The 26,875-nt window shown below is 38.1% G+C and overlaps 2 protein-coding genes across 5 annotated transcripts in view; both read right to left on the bottom strand.

Annotated features, from left to right (window-relative positions):
* myh10 (myosin, heavy chain 10, non-muscle) overlaps positions 1-9,610 on the bottom strand; it is a 72,866-nt gene extending 63,256 nt beyond the window's left edge. For 3 of the 4 annotated variants that reach the window (XM_048200339.1, XM_048200341.1, XM_048200342.1), the window contains exons 1-2: positions 9,351-9,610; positions 7,825-8,199 (exon numbers count right to left, since the gene is read on the bottom strand). In XM_048200339.1, coding sequence (XP_048056296.1) covers positions 7,825-8,178 — 354 coding nt within the window. In that variant the 5' untranslated portion in view covers positions 8,179-8,199; positions 9,351-9,610. Of the gene's footprint in view, positions 1-7,824; positions 8,200-8,751; positions 9,090-9,350 lie in introns of those variants that run through there. The other variant, XM_048200340.1, reaches the window with a different exon arrangement.
* A 1,027-nt stretch (positions 9,611-10,637) lies between these two features.
* Positions 10,638-26,110, bottom strand: pa2g4a (proliferation-associated 2G4, a). The gene is made up of 13 exons (XM_048200346.1): positions 25,894-26,110; positions 22,609-22,737; positions 22,286-22,391; positions 19,812-19,881; positions 18,544-18,636; positions 18,284-18,347; positions 16,127-16,205; positions 15,700-15,778; positions 15,433-15,566; positions 13,790-13,884; positions 13,562-13,689; positions 13,423-13,476; positions 10,638-12,022 (listed from the first exon to the last, which is right to left on the bottom strand). The coding sequence occupies exons 1-13, from the start codon at positions 25,976-25,978 to the stop codon at positions 11,960-11,962; spliced, it is 1,179 nt and encodes a 392-aa protein (XP_048056303.1). The 5' UTR covers positions 25,979-26,110; the 3' UTR covers positions 10,638-11,959.
* Between the last annotated feature and the right edge of the window lie 765 nt (positions 26,111-26,875).

The following is a 26,875-nucleotide window of genomic DNA, read 5'->3' as shown; positions in this document are numbered from 1 at the left end:
TGACAGCAAATCAGAATCCATTCGAATTTAAGGGCTCGCACATTTAAAATAACAGACGACATTGTGGAGAAGTTGATCGCCGAAGTCCAGAAAAATCCACTGTTTGACAAGTCAAAGCCCCTTTTCAAGGATACTTTAAATAAAATGGATGTGGAAAACAATTGGCCACACCCTCAGAATACATGGTGAGAAGTAGCCTATTAACAGCGATGAGATCATTATGCCAATCAAACAGTGTAACAAAAAATTACCGCAGGTATTCAGCGCTTGTTTCGACAACATTGTTGTCTAAAAATAAAAATAATACGTTTAACGACTGACCAAAAATTAAGCTTTCATTTAAGGAAGGTTTAGGGCCAATTTTAAATGAACTACCATATATTTTTCTATGAATTATATTTATATAAGTGTTATGATTTAAGACAATAGAACTCAATGATATAATGCCAACTGAATTTTTGTTTAATTTCAGAACAATTAAATAAAGTAATGAGATAAAATACAGATTATTCATCATCATGAATTTAAGGTCTTTTTTAAGAAGGGGCAGTAAAAACTTGTCACATCAAGGGCCTAATACTGATATCTGCATTAAGAGTACAGAATGAAACAAAGGTTTTTTTCTTGAGAAATGCTGCCATGCTTTCACTGCCAGTGCAGCTGTCCTGTAGTGAGCATGCACTTCATTAGTCCTATTCAGGCTGTTCTACATACAAGTCTATAACTGAGGGCAACTTGTTTGTTTGAATGACTTTGGCCACTGCTGGATGATCCTGACACATGGTGAAGGGGCAAGTCAGGGGAGAGGAAATCTGAATATATTATATATATATATATATATGGGGGTGCATTCAGGACAGATCGGTCTACATCCCACTCCCAACTCCCCACTAGACAAAGCCATCCTGCCAAACTAGATCTCAGGCCAAAACAATAGACTTGGGACTCAAGAGACTTGTGGCTGGAAATTTGTTTCTCTCCAGCATCATTCTCCCATTTTTGTTAGGGAATATATGGAGGAAAACTGCTTCCCATATATGAGATATGCACAACTGCAGTCATAAACAATTGAACACTTAAGAACTTTAATGTACTGCATCAGTTATGAATCCATTTTCTGTACTGAAATCCTGAGTCCTCAAAGCTTATCCAACAAACAATTTGCCAGTCACCATATTGAAATGCTTAACAGCCATATATCCCTAAAAAATGCATTTGATTGGTACTTTAAACCAGCCTTATTAGACAGAAAATGCTTAAAACTTACTAGTTGTTCAGACAACTAGTCTATTTTGAAAATCCCTGTAAAATATAATAATGTTACGCTTTGCATTTTTTTTGCACTAATTAGTAGGGATGTCCAGAGCCAAACTCAAAGATCAGTATCAGGGCCGATTTAAATTTTTTTTAACTGACTGGTATAAGCTATCCTAAGTCCAATCCTTTATTTTATGTCAGCTGTCATGCAGGTGTCATGCAGTAGGTGGTGGTTTAATCACCATTAAAAGGAAAAGAAGTTCAATGTGTGTGCGTGAATGAGGTCTGTTCTAGGGCGTCACACGCATGTTCGAGCTTCTGTGTTTAGCATATTTGATGCACACTTTTGTAACAAACTCAGAAGTTATTAATTTACTGTTTATCTGCTGTCAGACTATCTGAAATGACATTGCCATAACGCGTTGCTATGGGTTGCATCTTGCTTCAGACTTGACTGACAGACTGGCATTCTGACAACGTGAGCTTCATGCTTTCTAACCTCCATTCCACTCTTTTTTCCTTTTTGTTGCAATTACTCTTCTTATTGTACATATAAAATGCGAGACGTTTATATCAGCAGTCCCATATTCATAATTATGACCATACAGTCTGTGCAATGTTTACTATTATAACAGATGTTTACATCTACCAATGTCTTCTTTATACAGTATATATAGGCCTATAAATATAATTACTGTAGTAACTGTTATATTGGAATTACTCCGTAGGGATATTTATTTTTATTTTTATTTTTTTTTTACATTTGAGCCCCTGCTCCAGAGAAACTCTCTGAACAGCCCTGTATACATAAGATTTTAATAACTTTAATGTACTTGAAGTGTACACCAAGCACTAGGAAATTACAAGTGTCGGTTTGGGACTTGGTATCAGCAGATACTCAATATTCAATGACTCTTATCGGATTGGGGCCACAAAAAAAAATTGATCTGGATATCCCCACTAATTTGTTTGTCTACAAGGTGGCAACATTGGCCCAGGCCATTGTTTCAAAGGGCCTCTTCACACCAGATCAATGGAAGTAGCAGCAGATCCATTTTTTTTCCCAATAATGTGATGTACATTCGAGTGTAACAAACAGATTATCAGAAAAGAAAAATGTAGTGTGGGGACTTGGTTCTATCCATCGGTTGTTCTATCCGTCGGTTGGTTTGAATGCAAAGTTGCAGGTGACCGTAAGAAACAGGCGAGGTTTAATGGGACTAAATTATTGCATTAGTCCAGCATGTGCCACCAGAGAGAATGTAACATTTTGAAGTTACAGGTGAAATTTTTAAGAAAATGAAACATGCTTATGACTTCAAGGAACTGGAAAACATAGGTTTTAAACAACACATAGAGAGAAATGAACTATACGGTTCACTCCGATACGATGTCATCACCCACCATCCAATTCAAGAACAGAGGGGCGTGGGAAGGCAGAGAGGAACGCAGCAACTCTGCCCACACAGCAGTTATGAGTGCACATACCACACACTAGCCTGAGGTCTGGTCACCATCCAAGCACACACAAAAAGTATAGATAACTATTAAAGGCACGGTATGTACGTTTCACCGCTAGAGGTCGCTTATCCAAAATAATAACAAAGGCGCAGCTTGATGATGCCGTGAATGAGCGTGGAATCATGGGAGTTGTTGTCTTCACCTCCACAGCCAATGGAAAGCAATCAGATGGGCAGAAATCATGGTCATGGATGAGCTAATGTTTTATTAATGTTACTGTGTTATGAAGCAGGGGCGGGGCCGAGAGCTTAGGACATTTAGTCCCAATGGCTTAAATTCGCTGGGAGACAGAATGCAGAAAGCACATCCTGTTTGTTTTCTTTATTTTTCAAATATTTTTGTTGTTATTGTGAGTGTACACAAATAAAAGTAGACCCTTCACAGTTTGGAATGATATATAACTCTTATCTGTATGACACAAAAACGAAAGACTATTTTAAGTTGAAAAAAATGCAAGTGTTCGCGCCGGCACCTCCATGTCATGAAGTAAGTGTGCTATACTTCAGCTTCCACACTCCACACAAACACTTGAATATGCACCAAATAATAGTACACATTTATCTAGGTAAACGTTAGAGCAAGCTGCCATGTAAAGTTACTACTAATATATTTCAAATGATAAGCCATATTTGAGGGCAATGGATATCCTGCCCGACATACTGCAATTACCACAAGGACCCACCGTTAATGATCTGTCCCTCACAGCATGTGTGACTATTACTATTTTTTTTGCTGACTAATAAAATCCTGGTCGACTAACATTTACGTTGACTATTAGGGGGCAGCCCTAGTTACTACAAATAAAAAATAAATAAATAAATAAATAAAAACTTTTGCTATGTTAGCCACTTGAAAAACGTTGTTGTCTCTGAGACATGCTACAAACATCTTACTTGCAGCAAATCAAGAAAACAAGTGATTCAAACAATAAGACTAAGGGGTCGTTCACACAGAACGTGTTTTTCTATTCCAATGCGTTATTTTTCCATTGTTTTTCTATGTAAAGCATGCATGACTGTTACGCTCACATCTTTTGCAGCTCCTCGCACATGAGTGCCACGTTTTTAAGATGCCGTGTCAAGTTAAAAGAATCTCAACTTTTACACACAGCGCCGCTCATCAATGTCAGTTCCACAGCAGTGGGACAATCAGAAGAACTCGCAAGCGGGGCAAACAAGTTGGCGTGGCAACTGTTTTATTTGTTCGCTATTGCCGTTATTGCATCACGTCTCAAAAGCGCGTATAGACACCCTCACGTTCTGCGCTGTGCTTTTTTAAGGGTGCTTTTACATTAGCACATTTGGTGCGCACCTGGGTTCGATTGACGTCAGAGTTCGGTACGTTTGGATGATGTGAACACTGTCTTCTGAACTCGGGTGCGCACTCGCGAACCGTACCCGAGTCCGCTTAAAAAGGGTGGTCTGGGGTGCGGTTCAAGTGAACTCCGGTACGGTTCGCTTCTGATATGAACGCAAACGTACCAAATTGTGGAAGTGAACTGCTATTAATGCCGCATTATTTGATAAAAATGTGTGTTTGTGTGTGTGTGTGTTTCACTCACTTTCCTAACGAGCGTGACTGACGTGCTAGCACGCAAGCAGAGAGCTGTAACTTAGCTCATTTCTCATATCTCATTTCTGCTTGCCCTTAGCGTTCTACATTCCTGGCAGATAGATGCAAGTGCCCTTGGAACAAAACCAACGGTAAAAAAACAAAAATATAAAAGTGAGGAGAGCAACATTATGCATTTTGCCGTGTTCTCCTGCGCCATCGTTACTAAGCAACTAGGGCTGCAACTAACGATTATTTTGATAATTGATTAGTTGGCCGATTAGTTTATTAGTTATTTTTTCGCTTAATTAATCGGATAAAAATCCTAATTATATTTATTTTTATTTTATTTTATTATTAAAAAAAAAAAAAAAAAAAAACACTATTGAACATCCATCCCAATGTACTTCAAACAAATGTGCCAGCTGAATGCTATGAAAGCATAGTCATTTATTACACTACCTGTCATAAAGAGAGAACACAAATATTTTAGGAAATATATCAAAAACTTGTCTGAAACTAAAAATGGTATTTATATTTATTAGGAAAATAACAAACTGAAACAACTAAATAGTTTCTAAATAATATTCGCACATAATATCAAAAAAAAACAAAAAAAACAACTTAGTCTCTGTTCGTATTGACTAACTGCTGAAAAAAAAAAAAACAACAATTACTTTTTCCTGCCTTTCTTGTAAAACAGTAAAATCAAAAATTCATGGATAACAACAATAAATATATTGTAGCTTTAGAAATACTGCTGTAACTAAAGAGCTTACACATACTGATGGATAAATCATTACAGAAACATGAAAAATGATTTTAGTAATCACCAATACTGACCAATACTTTATTCTGCCTGCCCTGACCTGTGGCACAAACCATACATTGGGTATCAGATGTCTAATAACTTTAGCACTGTATAGTGAATATAGTTTAAATCTCTACTCTACATTAAAAATGAAGATAGTAATAAAGATAATAAGAAAAACACAAACTCACTGTTAACCAACAGGCAAGATAAATGTTCTGAAGGAACACACACGTTCAATCTGGACACAATCACCTCTTACTGTCATTTCTTTATCCTGCAAATTAGGCTATAAGAAACGTCTTACATTTATATTCAATTACATGTTGTTATCCCTTTACAGTTAGTACTATCATAAAATACTTGAATGACATGTTGACTTTTAAATCAAAATTTAACTTTAAACAGATATTTCAGCAAAATTAATATTTTCGCGTTGAATATTAATAGTCTCTTGAAGCTTAAAATAAATAATTCTCATGTTTTGAACAGCTTTGATGTCATACCTTTCCCGCAGCAGCTCACTCTGTTTCCTTCACTATTTTTAGATGCATTTTGGTCGATAGAAATTTGTTATTCTGTGCACGGTGGGCGGAGCCAACTAATCGATAATGAGAATCGTTGTCGATGATTTTCATTATCGATTTTATTGAATAGTTTGTTGCAGCCCTATAAGCAACGGAGTAAACAGCTGCTGGTTTTATGACGCAAACGAACTGTGGGTCGGACCCAATATAATGTAAACACAGTCCAGTGTGGGGGGAGCAATCGAACTCGGGTTCGGTCCAGGCAATCGAACCCGATCGAAGTGTGAAAGCACCCTACGAAAGTCTCACGTTTTTAGACGCAAAGACGCGTTCTGTGTGAACGAGCCCGAACTGTGTTGAGCTATATAACGATTCGTTTTCTGTCGATAAATGTATCCAAACGGTTGCTCACCTGACTAAAAAACATAATATATTAAAGCGCATTTAGTGTTTCCATGGTTTCTACGCAAGTAAAACAGGAAATTGAGATTAACATGGATATGAAGTCATTGACAGGCGACGCAATAACACGGGCCGTTTCACTGGTTAAAAAAAAAATCAGTGTTTTCTCTGGATTTAAACATTGTTGGAAACAATTGGGATAAAGTAAGTGCACAAGTCAACAAAATATATAACATTATTCTAGTGTTTTTTTATATATACATTTTAATCAAAAAATATTACACACTGTGCCTTGCCTATAAGTAAATATATATTATGCTTCCATTTTGTGTCTTAATACAACAATAAGCCCAACAGAAATTAGCCATCAGGAAACCGGAATGCAGGTGTTATCAACAGTCAGTCTGACATCTTGACATCTTTCAGATATTACGAGCCAGTTGGCTCAATGCCCAACAAAGGTCATGTTATAAAACTTCAGCTTTGACTAGGCCAAGCATGGGCCCCCAGAGCTAATTACTGTAGCCTATAGGGAGGGAGCACAGCAGCCACAGAAACATAGGCTTAAATAACAAGGCAGGGAGCAGGCTTTACAATCCAGTCTGACTATGTTCCATGCTGCTAATGGGTATGGGAGAGTTGTCTGCCCTCTCTAATAGTTTAAAATGAATGACAACTTTGCATGCTTTCATAACGTCTGAAGTGCAGCCAATCTAGATCATTTCTGTTACCAATGACCTGAAAAATATTTCAATGATGGGAAATTAAAAGTTCAACTGGATAAATTCAATCCACTACTGTCAAAAAGTGGCAACTGGGTGGGAATATCAACAGAAGAGGCTCTTCAGAGTGAGATTCTTGGTGGACAGTGTGAAGACAAGTGGCCTCTCTCATTGAGATTCCATAATGACCTCATAGCAGCTCTTCCACACTTGGGGAAAAGTAGGAAATTATGGTGCTACAACTCGAAACAGCTTGTTTCACACTCTCTTTCTCTCTCTTGAACTACAAAATTCCCCCTGTTTCTCTCTCTCTCGGAGTACATGATGTAAAAAGTGGGTCAAGATCACAAGGTAAGATGAACTCCAACTAGTGCTGCAAGCCTGCAACAACTAATCAATAAAATCAGTAATGAAAACAATCAACAACAAATTTGATTATGGATTATGTCTGTGCACAGAAAACATCCACCAGTCACATCACTTTATGGTCGTAAAAAAAACGCATTTCTATAAACAAAACATCTGAAATATAGAGGAGGACACTGACTGTGAAAAAAACTGCATGAACCAAGTTATCCAAAACATGAGATGCTTTTTATTATGCGCTTCAAATAAACTCGTAAGCATACAGTTTAATGCAGCTTGCCCTGTCAAGTGCTTTGTCAGATGTGTGTGCCGTTTAATGTGTTTAGAGATGCGTTTTCCTCAGGACATAACTTACATTTTACTATTATATCCATATCTGTGATAGTTAGAATATCTCACGAGCATTTCCATTTTGAACAAAGGTTTGTCCTGACTGCAAGCTACTCTGTTAAAACTTCAGACTTCATTGAATGAGCACCCAGAAAATAAAATTTGACTTTTTATCCAATGAATCGATAATCAAAATAATCGTTAGTAGCAGCCCTACTCCCTACACTCTCAAACAAGCCTATATACTCTTACAACAATGAAAAACACCTCAAAAACCAAGGTAGAAAAAGACCAACTTGAAAACAAAAGAAGAGAGCAATCATCACATCACACTTACGTATATGAGCCCAGAGTAGTAACGATCCTTCAGGTTGTGTAAAACAGATGCTTCATTCAGGCAGGTGAGCTCTGCCATATCCTCCACTTTGCTGAACTTGGGTGGGTTCATCTTCTGGATGTCATCTTTGTTCACCAGGGCCTTCTTGCCATTTTCAGCCAGCTCAACGAGCACCTCCTCTCCACGTTCCTCTCGAATGCTGGCTGCCTCGAATCCATGCCGTTCAGAAGGAACCCACACCAGCTTCTTGGCCGTCCAGTCTGCCTGGGAAGCTGGGTTGTAGACCACGGCCCGATCCACAAAGAGGTACCGCTCTGGGTCCTCTTGCCCGCTCCGCTGCGCCATCTCCGGCATGAGGAACTAAAAATAGGCCACCTGGAAAAAGAGTTAGAGGGAGTTAGTGATGGAAGAGCAGAAATTCACTACAATATGGGACAGCCTTGACATAGGAGTATGAGCAGTCAAATATTTCATTGGTTTCACATGGATATAGCCAAGAATGTTCACTGACATGCATTTAATCTATGGTTAATATTTTAAACCAGTTCTTATCATAATAATAAAATAGTTGTAGTAAATTGCTTACATTTTTAGGATATAAACATTAGACTACTGTATGAATTTTAAATGTATGGATTTGTAGCTCACCGTTATAGGTGATAAATATTTAAATACTATATGGTGGAACATACAGCTGAACAATTTTCATGTAAAACAGTTTCTGAAACATAACAGTTAATATTGGTTAAATATCTCAGTACCACCTCCAGTGGACCTTCACAGACGCATTAACAAAAAAAACAACAACCCAATAAAAGCAGGAGCCAGATGGTCTGGCCTACAACTGGACTAAGAGTTACTGTAATTCTCGCGGAGGAAAAAATGAGGCTAAAATAAGGCAAGCAGGGCAAAAAAGATGGGTCGTGCCTGTTATTTCACCGATGAGAGCCGTTATGCGGATGATGAATCCCCGGTAAACTGAAGCGGGCCGGGACAGTCCTTCAAAAATTCATTCAATGATAAACCCCCTCAAAACAACTTTCTAACGGTCACGGTCTTACAAATAGTTTGATATTACCGACAAATACTATATTAGTACGTTACATATATAAACCATGCGATGAGGTGACCGTTGACTGAGAAAACATTTTCTCCTGCACTAGCTGAAGTTTGCGGCCGTCTAGCTCGTGCTCATTCCTCGCGCCTGCAAACCGGGAGCTGCACGCGCCTTCTCCTCCTCCTCATCATCATCATCTCCCGGTATATATGGCCTGTGGCGAGGCGGACAAACGTTTTCTTAGTGCATTAGCCAACATATGGTGCTCGTGGCTGGCCAAAGGATTCTACAAATTGGAAATGTATATTTCTGCTTTTAAAGGAACCGCAATAACAAGCTCGCTAACGTGGGTTAGCGCGCGAGCTTAGCGCGAGCTCTCCCCGTTGCTTGAAAAGTAATGCGAAAAATAATCCGTTATACGGCAACGGGAAAAAAAACTGGGCCAAAATTAAAAGACGCATGAACTTACCAGGGGCTGTCAGCGATGAGACCTACGTGCACGAAGAGATGAATGAGTTGCTATCCAGCGCGTCCAGTTTTTATAATCCAGTTATTTTGAAAGTCGGCCAAATATTCCCTTGTTTCGCCCCTTCACACTGATGCCACCGTCCGCAGCCCTGCTTCACTCTGGACTCCTCAACCGAACTCAGCATCGCACTCTCTTGCGCCCGCCTCTCCGGTCACACCCACCGGGTCCCTTATGGAACGGGGATTGGATTGTAACGGAGCTTGACCACAAGCTATTGGTTTGTTAACATTACACCCCAACAAAACTGATTGTTCATGCAAGCTTTCTTCTAGCGGGAGCTGGATCCATAGAAATATATTGGTTGCAAGGCGATGAGCATGAAATGTTAACTGAAGAGGGGAGGGCGTTTTTATTTAATAGACGCAAAATAGCCTACATAAGAGAAATAAAATGTATGGAATGCATGGAAAGTCTACCTATCTTGACGCATTATTGAGGGAAATCCTTCTTACATTTTAATTTCCAAACGATTCTTTCAAACAGTTATTATATTTGTAATATTATTATATCTAATAATTTATTATTATATTTATTTATTCAATAAATATAAACCGCAAATATAAATGTCAGTACGTTGTATTTGTAACATTTCTGCTATTGGGCTATGATAACTTACTTTTCGATTCTTTTAAAAGATCCGACTCCAAATTATGATTCGTTAAAAAATCGGTAGCATTTTTTAGGATAAATGTTTATCCATTGATTTCCTCACTGACATTTTAATTGTTAACTAAATCCAATATGTATCTCATGTCACAGCGAAGATAAAAACACCAAGTTTGAACGTATGCATAATAGTCTATCTTTGATATTTATCGACTTTAATAATATGTTTCTGTCCCTATTAAAAAAAAAGTTTTGTTAGACCAAGGATATAAATTATTATTAGCAGGGATTTGATAGTCTTGGCCGCACAGCGCCCCCTGTTGCCATATATAAATAAATGTACTTATCCATTCAAAGATTCGACTTCTCTTTTGGCTTGGAGATAGAAATAAATCGGTAGATATGTAGTTATCTGGTTTATATATAGAAACATCGACACAAAACCTCCTAAAAGTTCCTGTTATTTTATCTCGGAGCCATTACATTCACTTACTGCTATTGAACTTGTAAATGGCTTATTCATAAGTTTCCATAGAACTCAAATGAAACACACCAACAATGCAAAGGCATGGCATAGAGTGTCAATTTTTACAATTAATGATGACAATCTTTTAAAAAAAATTCTATTCAAAGTTATGTTTTATTTCATTAGTTGTAAAATAGTCCCATATGATGGTTCTTACTACAAAAACAAGATTGTGTCAATTTCAAACCTTCGGCCTCCTCTCCCACATAAACCTGTACAATCTGGAAACAGAACAAAAAGTCACAATAACCAACATTTCAAAAGATCTACTGAGCCAACCTCAACTAATAGGACTGATCCAGAAATGCTCTAGAGCTGCTTCTCATTGCCGCTCTCAAAATAACTGCACTGACAGGCTTGTAAAATAATGCCTGGAAAGCTTCTCAATCCAGTCCGAGCTTAGTTTTGACCTGAATATTCAGTCAAACACTCTATTGCTTTGTAGAAGTAAAGATAAAGTGATAATGTGTTGGCCCTTGGCAAGTGGAAGTTATAACCCTCTTCAGTAGGTAGAAGTAGCTTTAGTGTATTTTGGACCAGACCTTTAACCAAACCCCTAATAAATCTGACTTTTTAATATCAACTTGAATTAATACAAATTAAAGTTTGTTTGGAAAATCTCCCTGCACCAACAAAAGATAATTAGACACACTAAAACGTGAATAAAAGGAAATGGGCGAGAACAAAGTATGATCAAAAAAATTCCCTAACGTTTAAGAGTCATCTTCAGATGCACATACTAAACATGACACTTGTGGAAATGGATGGCAGTAAGAGAAGAGACGTGATTTTCCCTGTTATGAAACACTATAGCTTCACAAGACTGGAGTGCTTAGGAATTCTGTACATTGAATTCGAATTCTAATGCCCCAGTAAGTCATGAAATTCTCCATGGATGTGTTCTCGATCCTAATAGTACAAAACTACTTCTCAGATAAGGGAGACTTTGTTGTATCTTAGGAACCCTGAGAAATAGCTGCAAATCGAGTTAGTTTCTTTCTCCAAACCACTTCCAATCTAATCTCGTGTAATGCAGTTTCAAATTAACCTTTGGGCCAATCGAAGCATTTCAAACAGTCAACAGTACTTGTGAAAAACGCAACTCTACAAAAGAATTGCGAATCTTTTTTAATTACATTTTGAAAAAGGCATAGCGTTCCAGTTGAAATGTAAATCGAGTGCTTCAAAAGAGTAAATAGATTCATTATGAAAGTACAAATTTGTTGCACTCGCTTGGAGTCCAAATCTAAATGACATTTCTCCATTACAGGGGAAGGCGAAAATGTTTAAACAAGGCTTTAACACTGACTCTTGATCAAATGTTTGATAAAGAAGAGGTTAAAACAGTAGGGCGAGAGTGAAATGTTGAAGTTTTTGCTCTTCGGGGGTTTCGTGAGAGGGTGGAGTTGTGTCGCCTCTATTTGGCTGCAACTTCATTCTCAGCTGGTTGGCCTGTAGCGGTCTCTGCAGTTTTAGAAGCCTGTAACAGAATACAACAGACAGACAAGTGAATGAAGACAATTGACTGATGATATTCAATTATGTTAACTAGCCAAAAAGGTTACAGCGCACCCATAAAATTCAAATCGCTTTATACACGCATGGCTGTCATTCCTTTCAGCAAGCTGACGCAGACTATTTTCATATAATTAAAACGAATGGGGACAGTCAGCGTCGTAATGACAAAATCATCATAAGGCTAAAGGTCGGTTCACACCAAGGGCAACAACTGTAACGATAAACTATAACGATATAAAGTTTTAATAATCATTCTAATTCTATGAGAATAAGGAAGTCCATGCCAAAGCTAGAACAATAACAACAGAGGAATGATTTTGTTGGAATGGAATCACATTGGCATAGAATATGCCACCGCCACGTTTACATGACCTCCACTGCTGTTGCTTTTTTCATAGAAATAAAAACCATTTAATTCAGTTGGATAACGGTCTCTTCAATTGTAAACATCTGCTCTGCTCATCCAGCATGAGCTGCAGAGTCGCACACAGAGCAGCAGGAATCACAGTTCACTGATCATGTGACGAAAGTAACACCGTCTCCTAACCAGACGCGATGCTGTAAGATTCCAGCGACGAGCAATTTGACTGTCCACACTAGACGTGACGCGACAATGAGAAGCGATAAAAATCAATCAAAAACCACAGCCAATCAGAAGAGAGTGTGGATGGGCTTTCTCAGCACGAACACAGCAGACACAATGAAATGGGCAAGTACATAATAAAATTCATAAATATTACACAGTTTAAACATTGAGTTGACAGTTTGAACATTCCTGTGTCCATTTATTTATTTTCAAGATCTGAGGTAAATTAGCCAATGTTGTTTTCATTACAGCTAAAATGCTGGAAACACAAAATGATATTCAAACTCACATTAGATGCTTTTAACATTAAATAAAACACATAAACAGTACCTGATATTATAATTGCCATACTTTGTGTTGCTGTTCCAGCCGCGATGTCGCAGAGAAATAGAAACCGTTTCTAATATTCGTGTGTCGCGGCGCGTCTGGTTAGGACACAGTGTAACGCGAGATGACTGACAAGACCATGGCGGAGGATTCGTTACGCAACAGAGCCTAAGCATCTGATAAATGTCTAATCTTAAAATCTTCTTTTAAATGTTTGTTTTGTTCCTCTAAGCTTCCATATCATTGTTGTATAGCTTCTAAAGCTTTGTAATATGTAACACGAGACATCTGGACTACCTTTAAGGAAATTTAATGGTGCATTTTTGAAAGCATCTGTCCACATTCTGTTTTCATTGTATGGAAAAGAGCATTCAGGACATTTTACTAAGCTTCTCATTTTGTCTTTCATAGAAGAAACATACATGTTTGGAAACAACATAAGGCCTCACCTTCTTTTTCTTCTTCTTCTGTGCTTTGCGACTTGCAGAACTCTGGATCAGAGACTGAAAATGACAGAAGAAACCAAAACATCAAGGTAAGAGAAACCTGTTTAATGTAAATTTAAACAGAATAAATGATCTAACATACCTTCAGTTCAGGATCTTGAACATCATGTTCAGACTTGTAGAGTTCTGCTTCAAATGGTCCACTGGTGATTCTCAAGGGCCCATTGGCCATCAGCAGCACTGTGAACTTAAACTGAGCAACAAATTCACCTAAATAAAAAGAAACAGGTGGAAAGAGAGATTTACCATCTGAGCAGCTAAAGAAAGAGGTCAAAGCAGGAAAAAATGGTGCAATGATAATGAGACTGACCTTCTTTCTCATTCAGTACACTAAAAGGCTGCAGAAGCTCATGTTTGGCACACTCCACCACTCCCAAACGAGCTTTCCCTTCATCCTCAAACGCCCTGTGGGACACAAAGAAGACATTACAATCAAATTACCATAAATTCTTAAAGGGGTACTTCACCCCTGGAAAGATGAATGTGTATTTAAAATTGGTCATTTATGTAGTAGAAATGTGAAATTATTTTTGAATTTGGAGCTTTCTAGACTGAGAAAAGGCAGAAAATGTATTTTTGACTAATGTGGATGAAAGACAACAACTCCCAGAATGCACTTGTTTTGCTGCCCTTGCGAGGCCACGCCCAAACCACGCCTATCGGTTACAGGCGGCATTACCAGGAAAATTCAAACAACTAGGCTTGCTTTGTTACATATTAATTCTATAAATCGTGAGTTAGTTCATACATTTACAGCGAAATGGTGCTAAATTGCTTTGTACCTGGATGTACACCCAAAACCAGGAAAGGACAAGTAAGTTTCCATAATTTTCCGATTAAGTTAAAGATTTGGAGCGATGTAAACAGTGGCTGCGGGCCATCAAACACCCGAAGTTTGGAGATGACACCGTTATAGAAAACCTAAAAAAACGCAGAATATGTAGTCTCCATTTCAAGCACGAGGACTACGAACCAAATATCCTTGCAATGAAGAGAACCATTCTGAAGGACACCGCGATACCATCGATATTAACTTTCCCAGAGGCCTGGGCCATCTGGTACTAAGCGTATTCGCCTAGAGGTAAGACTCGCTGATACTAGACTGATAACACAGTAGCCTATATGTAGTGTTGTAGGTAGCAGTAAAACTGCAAACTTAGCAAAGTAACGTTAGATAGACAATTACATAAGTTGCATATAAGTTGACTGTTATCAAAGTAAAGCCACTGTTCTGTAAAACTGAGTTAGTCTATTTATCTATTTATGCTAACGTTACCACAAAAGCCTGTTGCTGTATTGGTTGAGATGACTGCAGAGACCGATAAATTTGCGAGATGAACCACTGATGTAGTGCAGACAAAATAAAGTTAATTACTGTAAGCTTAAAAATTAATTACTGTAATTAATTGACACCCACTTTTGATAAAATCTTTGATCTATGTCCGTGAGTAACCTCAAACGCGCATATGTATGGGCGTGGTGAAAAAATGCGGAACTACCTGCTATTACTGGCTGTAGTTTTAAGCCTCTGGCCAAAAAAGCCTCCGATGACGCAAAATGACGATTTTTGCGTCATCAGAGGCTTTTTTACAGAATAAAAATGCACAAATCTCTCATCTCGGGCTGATATGAAGGGGGAAAGCACGGTAATTCGAAAATACTAGTGGTATTCTACTAATACAAAGTCTTAATGCTAAATCCTGAAGTAACCCTTTAACCATCAATCTATCTACTAAGACATTCTCCTAGCATTTTCATGTGGCACTACAAATATAGAGCATGTTATCAAAAACTCGACAACACTGGTCCTGCAAGTTCTCACAGCGTTCACATCCTTCTAGTCAAACTGTACATCAAAATAGAGGAACAGAATACCTAATGCAGATACACCTCTTTGCTAGCAACATGATTAGCCAAGTAAGAACTAAAGTTCTGAAAAATGGTGTTGCCCACCTAAGAGTGAAGGGCATAGCGTCAAAACGTCTCTCCACCTCACTGAAGAACATTCTGGAGGTCTTCATCTTCAGCCCATACTGCTTACTGGGGTCCCGTTTGTAGATGGTTGTCCTCAGGCCTCCATCTCTTGCCTATGGGATAGATCATATAGGCTAAATGTCCATTTGTCTCCATTGTATGAGACTCTCAAATCTATGGGATTGCAATCAAGCAGAACAGATTTACAGTGGCAGGTGTCAATCATAAAGTGTGGGTATCACTTACCTTCCCCTCTCCTGTACTGATCAGCACGTCCACGGCATAAACTTCATGAACCTCAAACTCTGCCTTCTCATGGTCCTTCCTGTTATGAGAAAAACATGTGCTTGCCCATGCAAATCTCGCTGCCAAATGTTCTTAATATTTAACATGTTGCCATGTGGTAGCTAGGGTGATTGCTTGCTTTCTCAAGTCAAAAGAGCCTACCTAGCCCGAAACTTTGTTCACAAGATATCATCCAACAGGCAAAAATCTTACAGTTAAACAGCCATTTTTAATAATACTAAAATACATATCCCACCTTTACAAGCTGATACTGCAAATAAACCATTTGTTAATCAATTTCCCCAAAAAGTTTAAACACTATGGCTCTGTGGTGGCATAAACACTTGCTTATTTGAAATTAAGGAACAATGTCGTGTTTTGTTTATACCGTTGTTGATCTGAAGGGTTCTGGATAATGGTCTTCTCTCCATCAATAACATGTTGCTTTAGTTGATGGGACAGCATACCTACCCATGAACAAAAGAGAAAAACTGAATAATGACACATGCTTCTTTGAACAATGGGCAGATCACAGACAGACTTTCCTATTGGCATCTGCAGGTACTTTGGATGTTTTGTGTGATTAAATATGATTAACGGGTTAGTTAAAAAAACAAAAATGAAATGTTTGAAATTCCATTTATTATATTTGATGTGCTCTATGTGTGTGTGTGTTCATCAAAGTTTCTCTGTGAATAATAGCCAAAATTAAAAATGTTAATCATATAAAGCAATTGTGTCCATTCAGAAGACATGGATTAAACCACTTGATTCATATGGCTTACTTTTTTTCTCTCTCTTTATGTACTTTTTGAAGCATCAAAGTTATGGATGTGCGGACAAGGAAAGAAATCTCAGGTTTCATTAATGCTGGGTTCAGACTACACAATATCAGGTAGATTTTGGCACGATTCGTTTGACGTAGGATGTTGTGCTGATTCGTAAACAACAATGGGCATCGAGACGCTAAAAATCAATCATTTTATCTCGTATAGTGTGTCATAGTGGAAGACAACTGACGCCGCGTCTGCGACGCTTCACAATGTCTAACAGAAAGACTAGCATGTTTAAAGCAACACCATGGAACATTTGCTCACGGTTCCCCCATGTGGTTGATAAGCGCAATTGTCTGTTACCGGTGCCGTGAATACTATCGTTGTATAAGCTTCCCCGTGAGCAGCACAATACACTTGAATTTGTTGACTAAGATGACGGAACAGGCGAATGCAGAAACCTCGATTGGAAACCATGTCCACCGACCAGGTAAAGTAGCCCGTGCTACACTATGTTCTACAAATATCATTACATAGTTTTATTTATTGTTACTCCAGAATTGAAAAGAACGTTAGTATGTTAACCTAGTTTTTTTGCTCGCATAGTTCGTATGTAGCATTGTTTGCAAAGGGTGTAATATGTATAATAGAATAAAATGTTGTCCGCATGGTTTTGAGTCTTGCATATTAGATCGTTTCGTCTTATAGTTAGCTGTTGGCTAACGCCACCCAGGCTACGAGTAAAATATGTGACGTATGCCGTAAAGCAGGTCACACTCTTCCGCTAGCAAGGGATGGGCGGGGTTGTGTGTACTGACCCAAACACGAAACTTGCAGAGTGTGATTGTAGCCACTAGGAGGCTGCTCAGGTAGCAGCGGCAGTAGAATTCATCTGGTTAAATAATTTTTTGAGATATTATTTTAAGGTCGAAAAAACTACATAGTGTTGCTTTAATTTTTTTTAGGTCCTCCACGATGGGTTCCGTCACATCTGTGACATTAACCGATTGGAGCGCACAGAAGCTCTTCCGTACACAGCTTTAAAATATGGAAGAAAAAAAGAGAGGATGGTATTGGTGCTGCAAGGTGGAATTATGCAATAAAAGAAAGGTTTGTGGAGCTATGGCAACAATACTCTTGCCTATATGATGTTTCCTTGAGGGACAGATACCAAGACAGATAAATGCTGGCAAGTAACGCGGTGAGTACTGGAATTAGCATTAAACTAACACACCACTTTGGTAACTATTGTTTGTTTACGCTCGTGTTTTCGGAAGTCAGTCGCTAGGTCCACATTCTCGATGACATCATGCACGCCATTAAAGACGGCAAGCGATGATTGGTTGGGAAGCAATGTGTAGTCTGACATGTTTCTTATTCACGAAACAAGAATTTAGGAGACAAAACTGCATAATCTGACACTGTGACAGTGTCATAACAGATGAAAATACTGTGCAGTCTGAACCAGGCATTAAAATATCTTCATTTGTGTTTCAAAGATTAAGTCTTATTGGAAGGGAATGACATGAGGGTGGTTAAATGAGGACAAAATTATTTTCATTTTTGGGAGAAGTTTCTTTTTAAAGCAAATATCAGACATCACTACAATCCCTTTTTGAACAAGTAATTCGTTTTCACTCTCAGTTTTGCTGAATAATGAGTTTACTCAGACTAAGCACACCTTCAAAGTCCACAATACAAACCTTTCTCTGAGCGGATAATGTTTTAATTGTGGTTGGGCTGTCCCAAATGAAATAATAGCCATAACTCACCCTCAATTGGATTGCACTTGAATGACTGGGCAATCTTGTTCCAGGCCTCAGTTACTTGAGTGTTCTTCAAAGGTAAATGGGGCGGATGGAGAAGATAAAAGACTTTGCATGAGAAACAGACCATTGCTATATTTAAACCTAAAACATACTGCCTATTCTCTACAATCTTGTGTTGAGGAGCTGGCAGCTAATGGTCTCAGATGTTAAAGAGTTTAAACCTTATCTATTTTCCCCTTTAACTGTGTGAAGTATGTACTAACCTGGTTGCCTGGTTTGACGAGACGCAAAGCTGCTTCTGCGCACAGGTGTGCTGCTTTGATGACATCAGCTTTCCTTCCTGTCACAGGTGCTTCCTAAAAGAAATCAAAATTGTATCAAAAAATTAAGGAATAATGTACTGTCAGCCAGAAAGTCACTTGTTTTGTGTCAAGGTTTATGTTGCTTTTATCATGAGACTTATTACATGGACATGAAATTTTGATTTAATTATTCTATTACGTAGAAGAAGAAGAAACAGAACTGGGTAGATTACTAATGAATTGACAAAATTTGTAATCAGTAATATAATCTCTTAGATTACACATTTTTGGTAACGTAATCTGACTACTTTGGATTACATTTAGATTACTTTTGTGCTAACCCTTATTTGATGTCACACATATTGTAGGATAATCTTGTACTATTTTGACAGATACAAAGAAAAAATATATTCCAAAAAATATATTCTATTCACCAACAAGAGCCTCAACAGACTTTTTTTAAACTGCAATTTATGGACAGTTAATACTTCAAAATACTAACACTAATGTACCTGTTAGTGTTTGCTGATAGTAACACTGTATAAAAATCACATCTTATGATTTTAAAACATATTTACTTAAAATTAAGTACATTTAGAAAACAGCAACATTACAAAAACAAATATTGAAAAACATGAAATTCACAGCAATATCACTGCTACATCAAATATTTCATCTATATTTCATATATTATTTTTATATTATTACATATATATTTCATCTATATTTCCCACACACAGCCGGAAAAACTCATGAACGTATAAGCGTCAGGTTTATTATGAAAAAAATATAAACATTAAAAAAAGAAAAATTAGAAGAATCAATGAATTGTGAACAACTGCCATTGCGTAAATAATATGTAATCATGTAATCCATAAAAAAGTAACTGTAGTCTGATTACGAGTATTTTAATAAGTAGTTTACTCTAATTACAAGTACTTGATTTTTGGAATCTGATTACGCAATAAAGATTACATGTAATCTGTTACTACCCAGCTCTGCAGACCAATATGAGTGAAATAAACTAGTATATATAGTATATTGTTTGCCTGGGAAGGGAAATTTACAAAACTTTCTGACCATTAAGTGATTGACCAATCAGAAATATTCTGGGAAGGCATGTAATACTACTTTATAATTGCACTTTAGGTGTCCATACAGCTATGAAGCTTTATAAAATGTAAAATGTAGTAACAGTGGGGAAAACGTATATATGCGTGCACACACACCTTAGTAGCTCCAATAACAAAGCTATGGGCCACGTTGGAGATGAAGCCATCAACATGTACTCCTAAATCACTGAGAAATAAAGAGAAATTTATGAGGGAACAGAAAAACAGACATAAACAGGGAAACCTAAGCAAAGCCATTAAACTCCTATGTGTTTTCAGAGAGCATCCAAAAAAAAAACGGACCCTTTTCACAGATGTGATGATGCATTTCTACAGTTATTAACGGCATAAATCTAGTCAAGTTTTAATATATTTTTTTTTAAATATAATGTACATTTATAACAAAATACTGTGTTTTATTACCTTGGCCTTAAGCTTCAGAAAACTAGTTAACAGTGCTGTGTTAAAACTAGTTATGGGACTGATGGCAAATTTGATTTCCTTCTCACTTCTGACCACTGCAATCGATCTCTCAATATTTTTTTTCCTATTTTGGAAAGCCATAGAAACGCTATTGTGGATTTTTTTCTTTTGCTAATTGAACAAATGAGAATGCAAAAAATATATTTGTTGTAGTTTTCCATTCATCACTATACAGTGGGGGAAATGAGAATTCAATATGTCAACGTTTGTTTTTCCAATGCAGCAATTCACATGACATTTTGACCAGACATTGGTATTATCTACAGTTAAAAGAAATCCTAATATTACAATCCATAAAAAAATGATGTGTAATAAAGTGAAATGACACAGGAAAAACGTATTGAATACGCTAACTGAAATTGTATTTAATACTTGGTGGAAAAGCCTTTGTTTGCAATGACAGCTTCAAGATTAACAAACTAATCGCTCACAGTGCTCAGGTGGGACATGGATCCATTCTTCTAAACAGACTGTCTTTAAATCTTGAATATTCCTGGGGGCCCTGGGTTTAAGTCTGGTAAATGACTGGGTCATTCTAACAACTTTATTTTCTTCCTCTGGAACCAATTCAGAGTCTCCTTTGCAGTATGTTTTGGATCGTTGTCCTGCTGGAAGGTCCACTCGCGTCTCATTCTCATCATCCTGGTGGATGGCATCAGATTCATCTCAAGAATTTCACAGCTTCATTCATCATCCCTTCAATAAAATGGATTCTGCCAGTACCATAAGAAAAGAAACAGACCCATACCATGATGCTTCCACCTCCAAACTTCACTGTTGGTATGGTATTTTTACAGTCATATGCAATACCATTTCTTTATTTCTATTCTTTCTATTGCCGAAAAGTTGGATTTTTGTCTCATCTGATCAGACTACATGCTCCCAGTAATTCACAGGCTTTTCCAAATTTTGTGTAGCAAACTTCAAATGAGCTTCAACATGCCTTTTCTTCAATAATGGGGTGAGCATGCATGGAGGCTGTGGCGGTGGAGTGCATTGCCTATAGTTTTCTTTTTGACTACAACTGTACCTGCTGCCTTTCTGGAGCTTTCCGAGTGGTCCTTGGCTCTTAGGCTACTCTTCTGACTAACCTTCTGACTCCCTGATCAGAAATTTTGCAAGGAGATCCTGTGCATGGCCGGTTGATAGTGGAGTATTGTTTTTTACCACTTGTAGATAATGGCCCCAATGGTGCTTACAGGAACATTTAGGAGTTGTGAAATCCGTCAGTAACCAGTTCCGTTGTTATGTAGCTCAACAATCTTGTTGAAAAAGGACTTAGGAGAGCTCTTTGCCTCTACAAATCATGAGATGTTTGTACACTTGCATTCAGAGGTGGGTAAGCCTTTTTCTAACCTATCAACATGCACTAACCCAGCTGATTCTAATTTGCACAGGTAGGAGGTAGAACTACTTAGTGAAATCTGCTGCTGTCTTGCCTTTCCTGCCTTGGTGTACTGCTTTTTCTTAGTGTGTTAAATACGTTTTCCCTGTGTCATTCCACTTTACTAAATTTAACTCTTTTATGGATTGTAATAGATTTCTTTATCTGTGTGGATTTCTTAATACCAGTGTCTGGTCAAAATTAAATGTGAATTGCTGCATTGGAACTGTGGAACTGTATGAATATACTTATTTCCCCCACTGTAGAAGTTTAATCAACTATGATGACTTCCGCTTCTGAGAAGCCTGCAAATGTGAAAAGGGTCCATTGCAAAACTTTAAACATCTCCAAATGAATACAATAAAAAAGGCCAATTTTTAAAAAAGGACAATATACTCAGTATGTCCTGCTCTAATAGGAAATACATTTACACAGAAAATGACAAATTCTCTAAAAGAGATTTTATAATTGTATTGCAGAATCTACATAAAAACAATTTATTAAAAATTATTAAGTGTGACATTAACGTGCAAAGCGAATCACAAAAAACAAGGGAACAAGCAGGAAGACACAATTGGAAGGGGTAGAGAAGGCACTGGGATGTCACTGGGGGATAGAGTGGAGAACACTGCAGACAAGATGGACCAAGAAGGAAAAGGAGAGGAAGGAAGAGACATGGGGAGGTTAGACAGACGCAGACAAACTGGAGAGGGAGTTTGCCTACATTTTGACCAAATCTCCATCTTTCAGCGTGTAGTCTGGGTCGCTCTTCAGGGGAGAGAAGTGGCAGACACAGTTATTGACTGACACACTGGTGGGGAACGCAATGCCTGCAAGAAAGGACAACCACCAATCCTCAACAAATAGACCTTCTGCATAATTTGTGAGGAGAGAGATATTTCAAATTAGACTTGCAGATTTCTCTGGAGGAGACTAAACCTGAAGCGATATAGTCTGAATGGGCTCAATAGGACATCTCTTAATAAAAGCCCACTCACTCTCTTATGCAACCACAAGCATTTAGCCAGGTCTACCTTTCTGTCTCACCTTTCTTCATGTCTTTCTCCTTCTTAAAGATCTTCCCAGTCTCTGCCATGATGAAAGCATCTCCTTTCTCACAGAGGCTGAGAACTGATAATCCTGGTTTGGCTGCCTCGATGACCATCCTCAACGCCTCTAAAGAGAGAAGAACGGAAAAATAGAGACTAAAGATGTGGTTCACAAATTTCGGGGGGGGGGGGGGGGGGGGGTGAGAGTTAATTGTCTTTTGTCAATAGTGTACCAATTTATAAAGCATAGCTCACAAAGAAGTCCATTTCAAACCAAGCAGCTTTCTGTTGGTCAATGTGGCGAATCCGTGCATCTAAACTGAACCTGCAGCAAAATTTGCATGGGGAAATCTTTCGCTCTCATGCAAAATTCCCAATAGTGTGGATTCCTATTGAAATGGCTGGATTCCGTCCAAGAAAATGCAAATTTCACAAGTTTGGTGAATATATCACGTTAAGGCGCGTGACCAATAGACGATTATGTCGCCACGGTGTGATTTCTTAGCTGAATTAAAATTAAAAACTTTAAAAAGGTGCTGTATGTAACTTTTTGACTGTACTAAAGCATAAAAATACCATAATATGTTTGCAGATATTTAGGAAACATGCTTGTTTCTCTGAAAAACAATGCTACAGCCAGTGTCAAACTGTTTTTGTTTTGGACTGTGTGATCCCGCCCACTGCCAATTTACCCAATAGTATTTCGACACCCCAGGTTGCCAGTTGATGGAAAACACAATGTATTGCAGCCTTGGAAGCCAGCAAACAAACCGGGTCGGAGATCACAGATTCTACCCAACCTAAAAAGCCTCGGCATCCATCTAAAAATCTCTATGGACGAGAGCATATTAAAATGCAGATAAATCAACTAATCAACTTGATCTCTTCGCGTTCCATTGTCAATTGTGCTCACTCCTGTTACGTGTTCTCAAACTGGCAACCCATGCGAGTGTCAAGTCTAACGAGGTGGCGGCGGGGGAAACGACTCTCTCAAATATTTTGAATTTAGACTGCAATACCCATTTCAACCACTAGCTGTCAATGTTACATACTGTACCTTTAAATCTGCAGAATTGCAGTAAAACTTTTTTTTTTTTTACATTCTAGATGCATTATATGTTGAATTATTTTTTAAAAAAATAATACAACTGAGTGCGTCACCATATTACGATGATTGCAGTGTCCATAGAATATAATTTTGCATGCACAAAGTGTAGTGTGTGACCACAGCATTAATCACAATGTAAAAATATACAATCTACTCCACTTTCCTGCAATACTGCAGCTATTAAGTTTCAGCTAAATGATGAATCAATCTTCTACTGGTCTCACATCTGACAAATTTGCAGGTCAAAAAGAGTCCACCAAACTTGAACTTTCAAACGCAATGAAATGCCAAACTTCTTCGCATGAGCTTGAGTTTTGGCCTCCAGCATTTGCATTCGAATCCATGGTTCGGATCGCGTAAACGAAGCATCGTTTACTGAAATCACGTGACTTTGGTGCTCCGAACCACTGATTCGAAACAAAAGATTCATAAAGCTTCAAAGCAGTGTTCTGAAATCGCCCATCACTAGATTGTTGATAAGTCGTTATTTTGTTTTTTTGGCACACAAAAAGTATTCTCGTCGCTTTATAAAATTAAGGTTGAACCACTGTACTCACATGAACTGTTTTAAATACGTCTTTAGTACCTTTCTGGATCTTCAGTGATATTGCTGGTAAAGTGGCAATAGAGCCCTCACTGAGCCTTCGGATTTCATCAAAAATATCTTAATTTGTACTCCGAAGATGAACAAAGGTCTTACGGGTGTAGAACGACATGAGGGTGAGTAATAAATGGCATTATTTTCATTTCTGGGTGAACTAACCCTTTGATACATTTCAACATCAGATGTTAAGGACATTGTTTACTTAACTAAAAAAAAAAAAATTTCTTGTACAGTGTTGGGATGCCACTTGATGTCCAATATAAAGACATCAGAGTCCTGAAACAAAACCAACTGAGATCCACACTTAAAGGTGCGTTTACAATACACTTTTCATTCCATTTACTTCCATGCATACGCATGCAAATGCAGGAGACAAGATCATGCTAATTTCAAGTTCAATTTCTCAACCGAACCTGAATGATGCGCGAGAACAAACCTCTTCCGGAAGCTCAAACGTGCTGTGTAACACACGAGAATGAACCTCGTTTGAGCTCCCGGAAGAGGTTTGTTGTTGTGCATCAAGCAGGTTCGGATGCGCTTCTGTTTATGTTCGCTGATCAATGTTTATATGCAAATAAAAGCCTAAATTCATCATATAAAGTGATCATGTCTCTTCAGAAAATTTGGACTAAACCACTCAATTCATGTGGATTAGTTACGATCTCTTTATGAACTTTTTGAAGCGTCAAAGTTTCAGTTGCATAGCTGTCTATGAAGGGACAGAAAGCTCTCAGATTTCAACCAAAAGATCTTCATTTGTGTTCCGAAGATGAACTAAAGTCTTATGGGTTTGGAATGACATGAGGGTGAGTGATTAATGACAGAATTTTTATTTTTAAGTGAACTAACCCTTTAATACAGAGAAGATATGCGGATAACAGGTGTTTGAGCTTATATGATGGAAGGAACTTCACAACACATCCTAATTTCATCTCAGAAAAGACGACAAACATGGCAAAACTTCAAATCATTGAGTCATCAATGGAGCTCAAAGAGTAGTGCACTACCATTCAAGTTCACTGCGCAAAAAAATACAATGACCTAGTCATTGACACCAACTGCTCTGGACTGATAATGTCAAAAGCCCCGTCAGCAGCATCCCCTCAACATCTTCATGGTGTTCACTGCCTGTGTGAGCAATGCTGACAGATGGGATGTGAAAGCTCTCAAGACACTGATCTGCAATAGTAAGGCAATAGTGGACATATCCATGTAGAGAGTTCACTAATAAGTCATGCCTTTGAGGACTAACCCCTACCAGCTGGCACTGCCAGAGCCACAAGTGTCCACTGACATGCACTAAGGGCTAATGCTAGCTAGCATTAGCTCCAGAAAGGGTCCCTCCATACTGTAGGACTACAAAAAGTATACAAGCTTTATAGACACGCACTGGAGGAACAGCCATGCATTTAAAACAAGCCTTAAGCGGCTGTATATTGCACAAGGTCAGAGCGCTGGGATTGGATGTCCCACGCTGCTCAGCTCGTCCTAACACATGGCATGCACGAGAGAGCAGCGTGGAGGCCCGTGTCACCGACTCAACACCTCCATCACTCAAACGTCAAACTTACGGTTGGCTATGTCACCGCCCATCTTGTATTTGGTCACGACCAAGTCCTCGGCGATGGTCTGCTCTTGCTGTTCGTCGTCGGACATCGTTGTACCGGCTCTCAGACGTCTCTCTCTCTGTCAATATGTTGAGCGGACAGCAGAAATCAGTCACGCTACTACAGGCACAAGCGGCTCGCCGACCGTCACGCTCCGCCCACGGCCTCCACGCACAGCGTAGCCACGCCTACTACGCAGCCACATCAGAGGTGTCGTCATATACGATGGCGCCAAAAACCAACCGAGGCTTTTGGATATTTTCCATAAAGGGCACAATAGGGGAAAAAAAAAAAAAAAAAAATTTTTGGTGATAGTTTTTAATAATTTAGCATCTATCTGTGCACAATAAGGTTTCACAGTAAATTTTTAAACCTTTACTACACCTCTCAGCTAACATTGAAAGAAAAAGATAACTTACAAATAATAAATGGCAAAATATATAAAAGCAAATTATAACTTAAATTAAATTTTACTTTAGGGGGTTAATCAACATATGGCCTACTGCAAGTAATTTAGAGAGTTTTAAGGTACTCTTCTTTTTCAGTTGCTTCATGGATTGAAAAAAAATGTTCAAATCATTTTTAAATTGCACAAAAAGCTAACAAATCTACATTTGTGTAAAAAAAATTACTTATACTTGAAATATTATAAACCATAAGTTGATAATTAATTAATTAATTTCTCAACACAAGAATAATTTTCTTTTCACTTGATAAATCTACTATAATATACAAGAATAAATCATAAAACTGGCTTTTATCTGGAAGAATATGCATTTTTAATGTTGTAAATGACTTATCTATAATATGTGACCCTGGACCACAAAACCAGTCATAAGTCGCACAGGATAATTTTGTAGCAATAGCCAATACATTGTATGGGTCAAAATCGATATCAATTTTTCTTTTATGCCAAAAATCATTAGGATATTAAGAAAAAGATCAT

Source organism: Megalobrama amblycephala, linkage group LG8, assembly GCF_018812025.1.
Source record: "Megalobrama amblycephala isolate DHTTF-2021 linkage group LG8, ASM1881202v1, whole genome shotgun sequence".
NCBI classification, from domain to species: Eukaryota; Metazoa; Chordata; class Actinopteri; order Cypriniformes; family Xenocyprididae; genus Megalobrama; species Megalobrama amblycephala.
The sequence above is the reverse complement of the archived record's forward strand: the minus strand, read 5'-3'. Positions and strand labels throughout refer to the sequence as shown.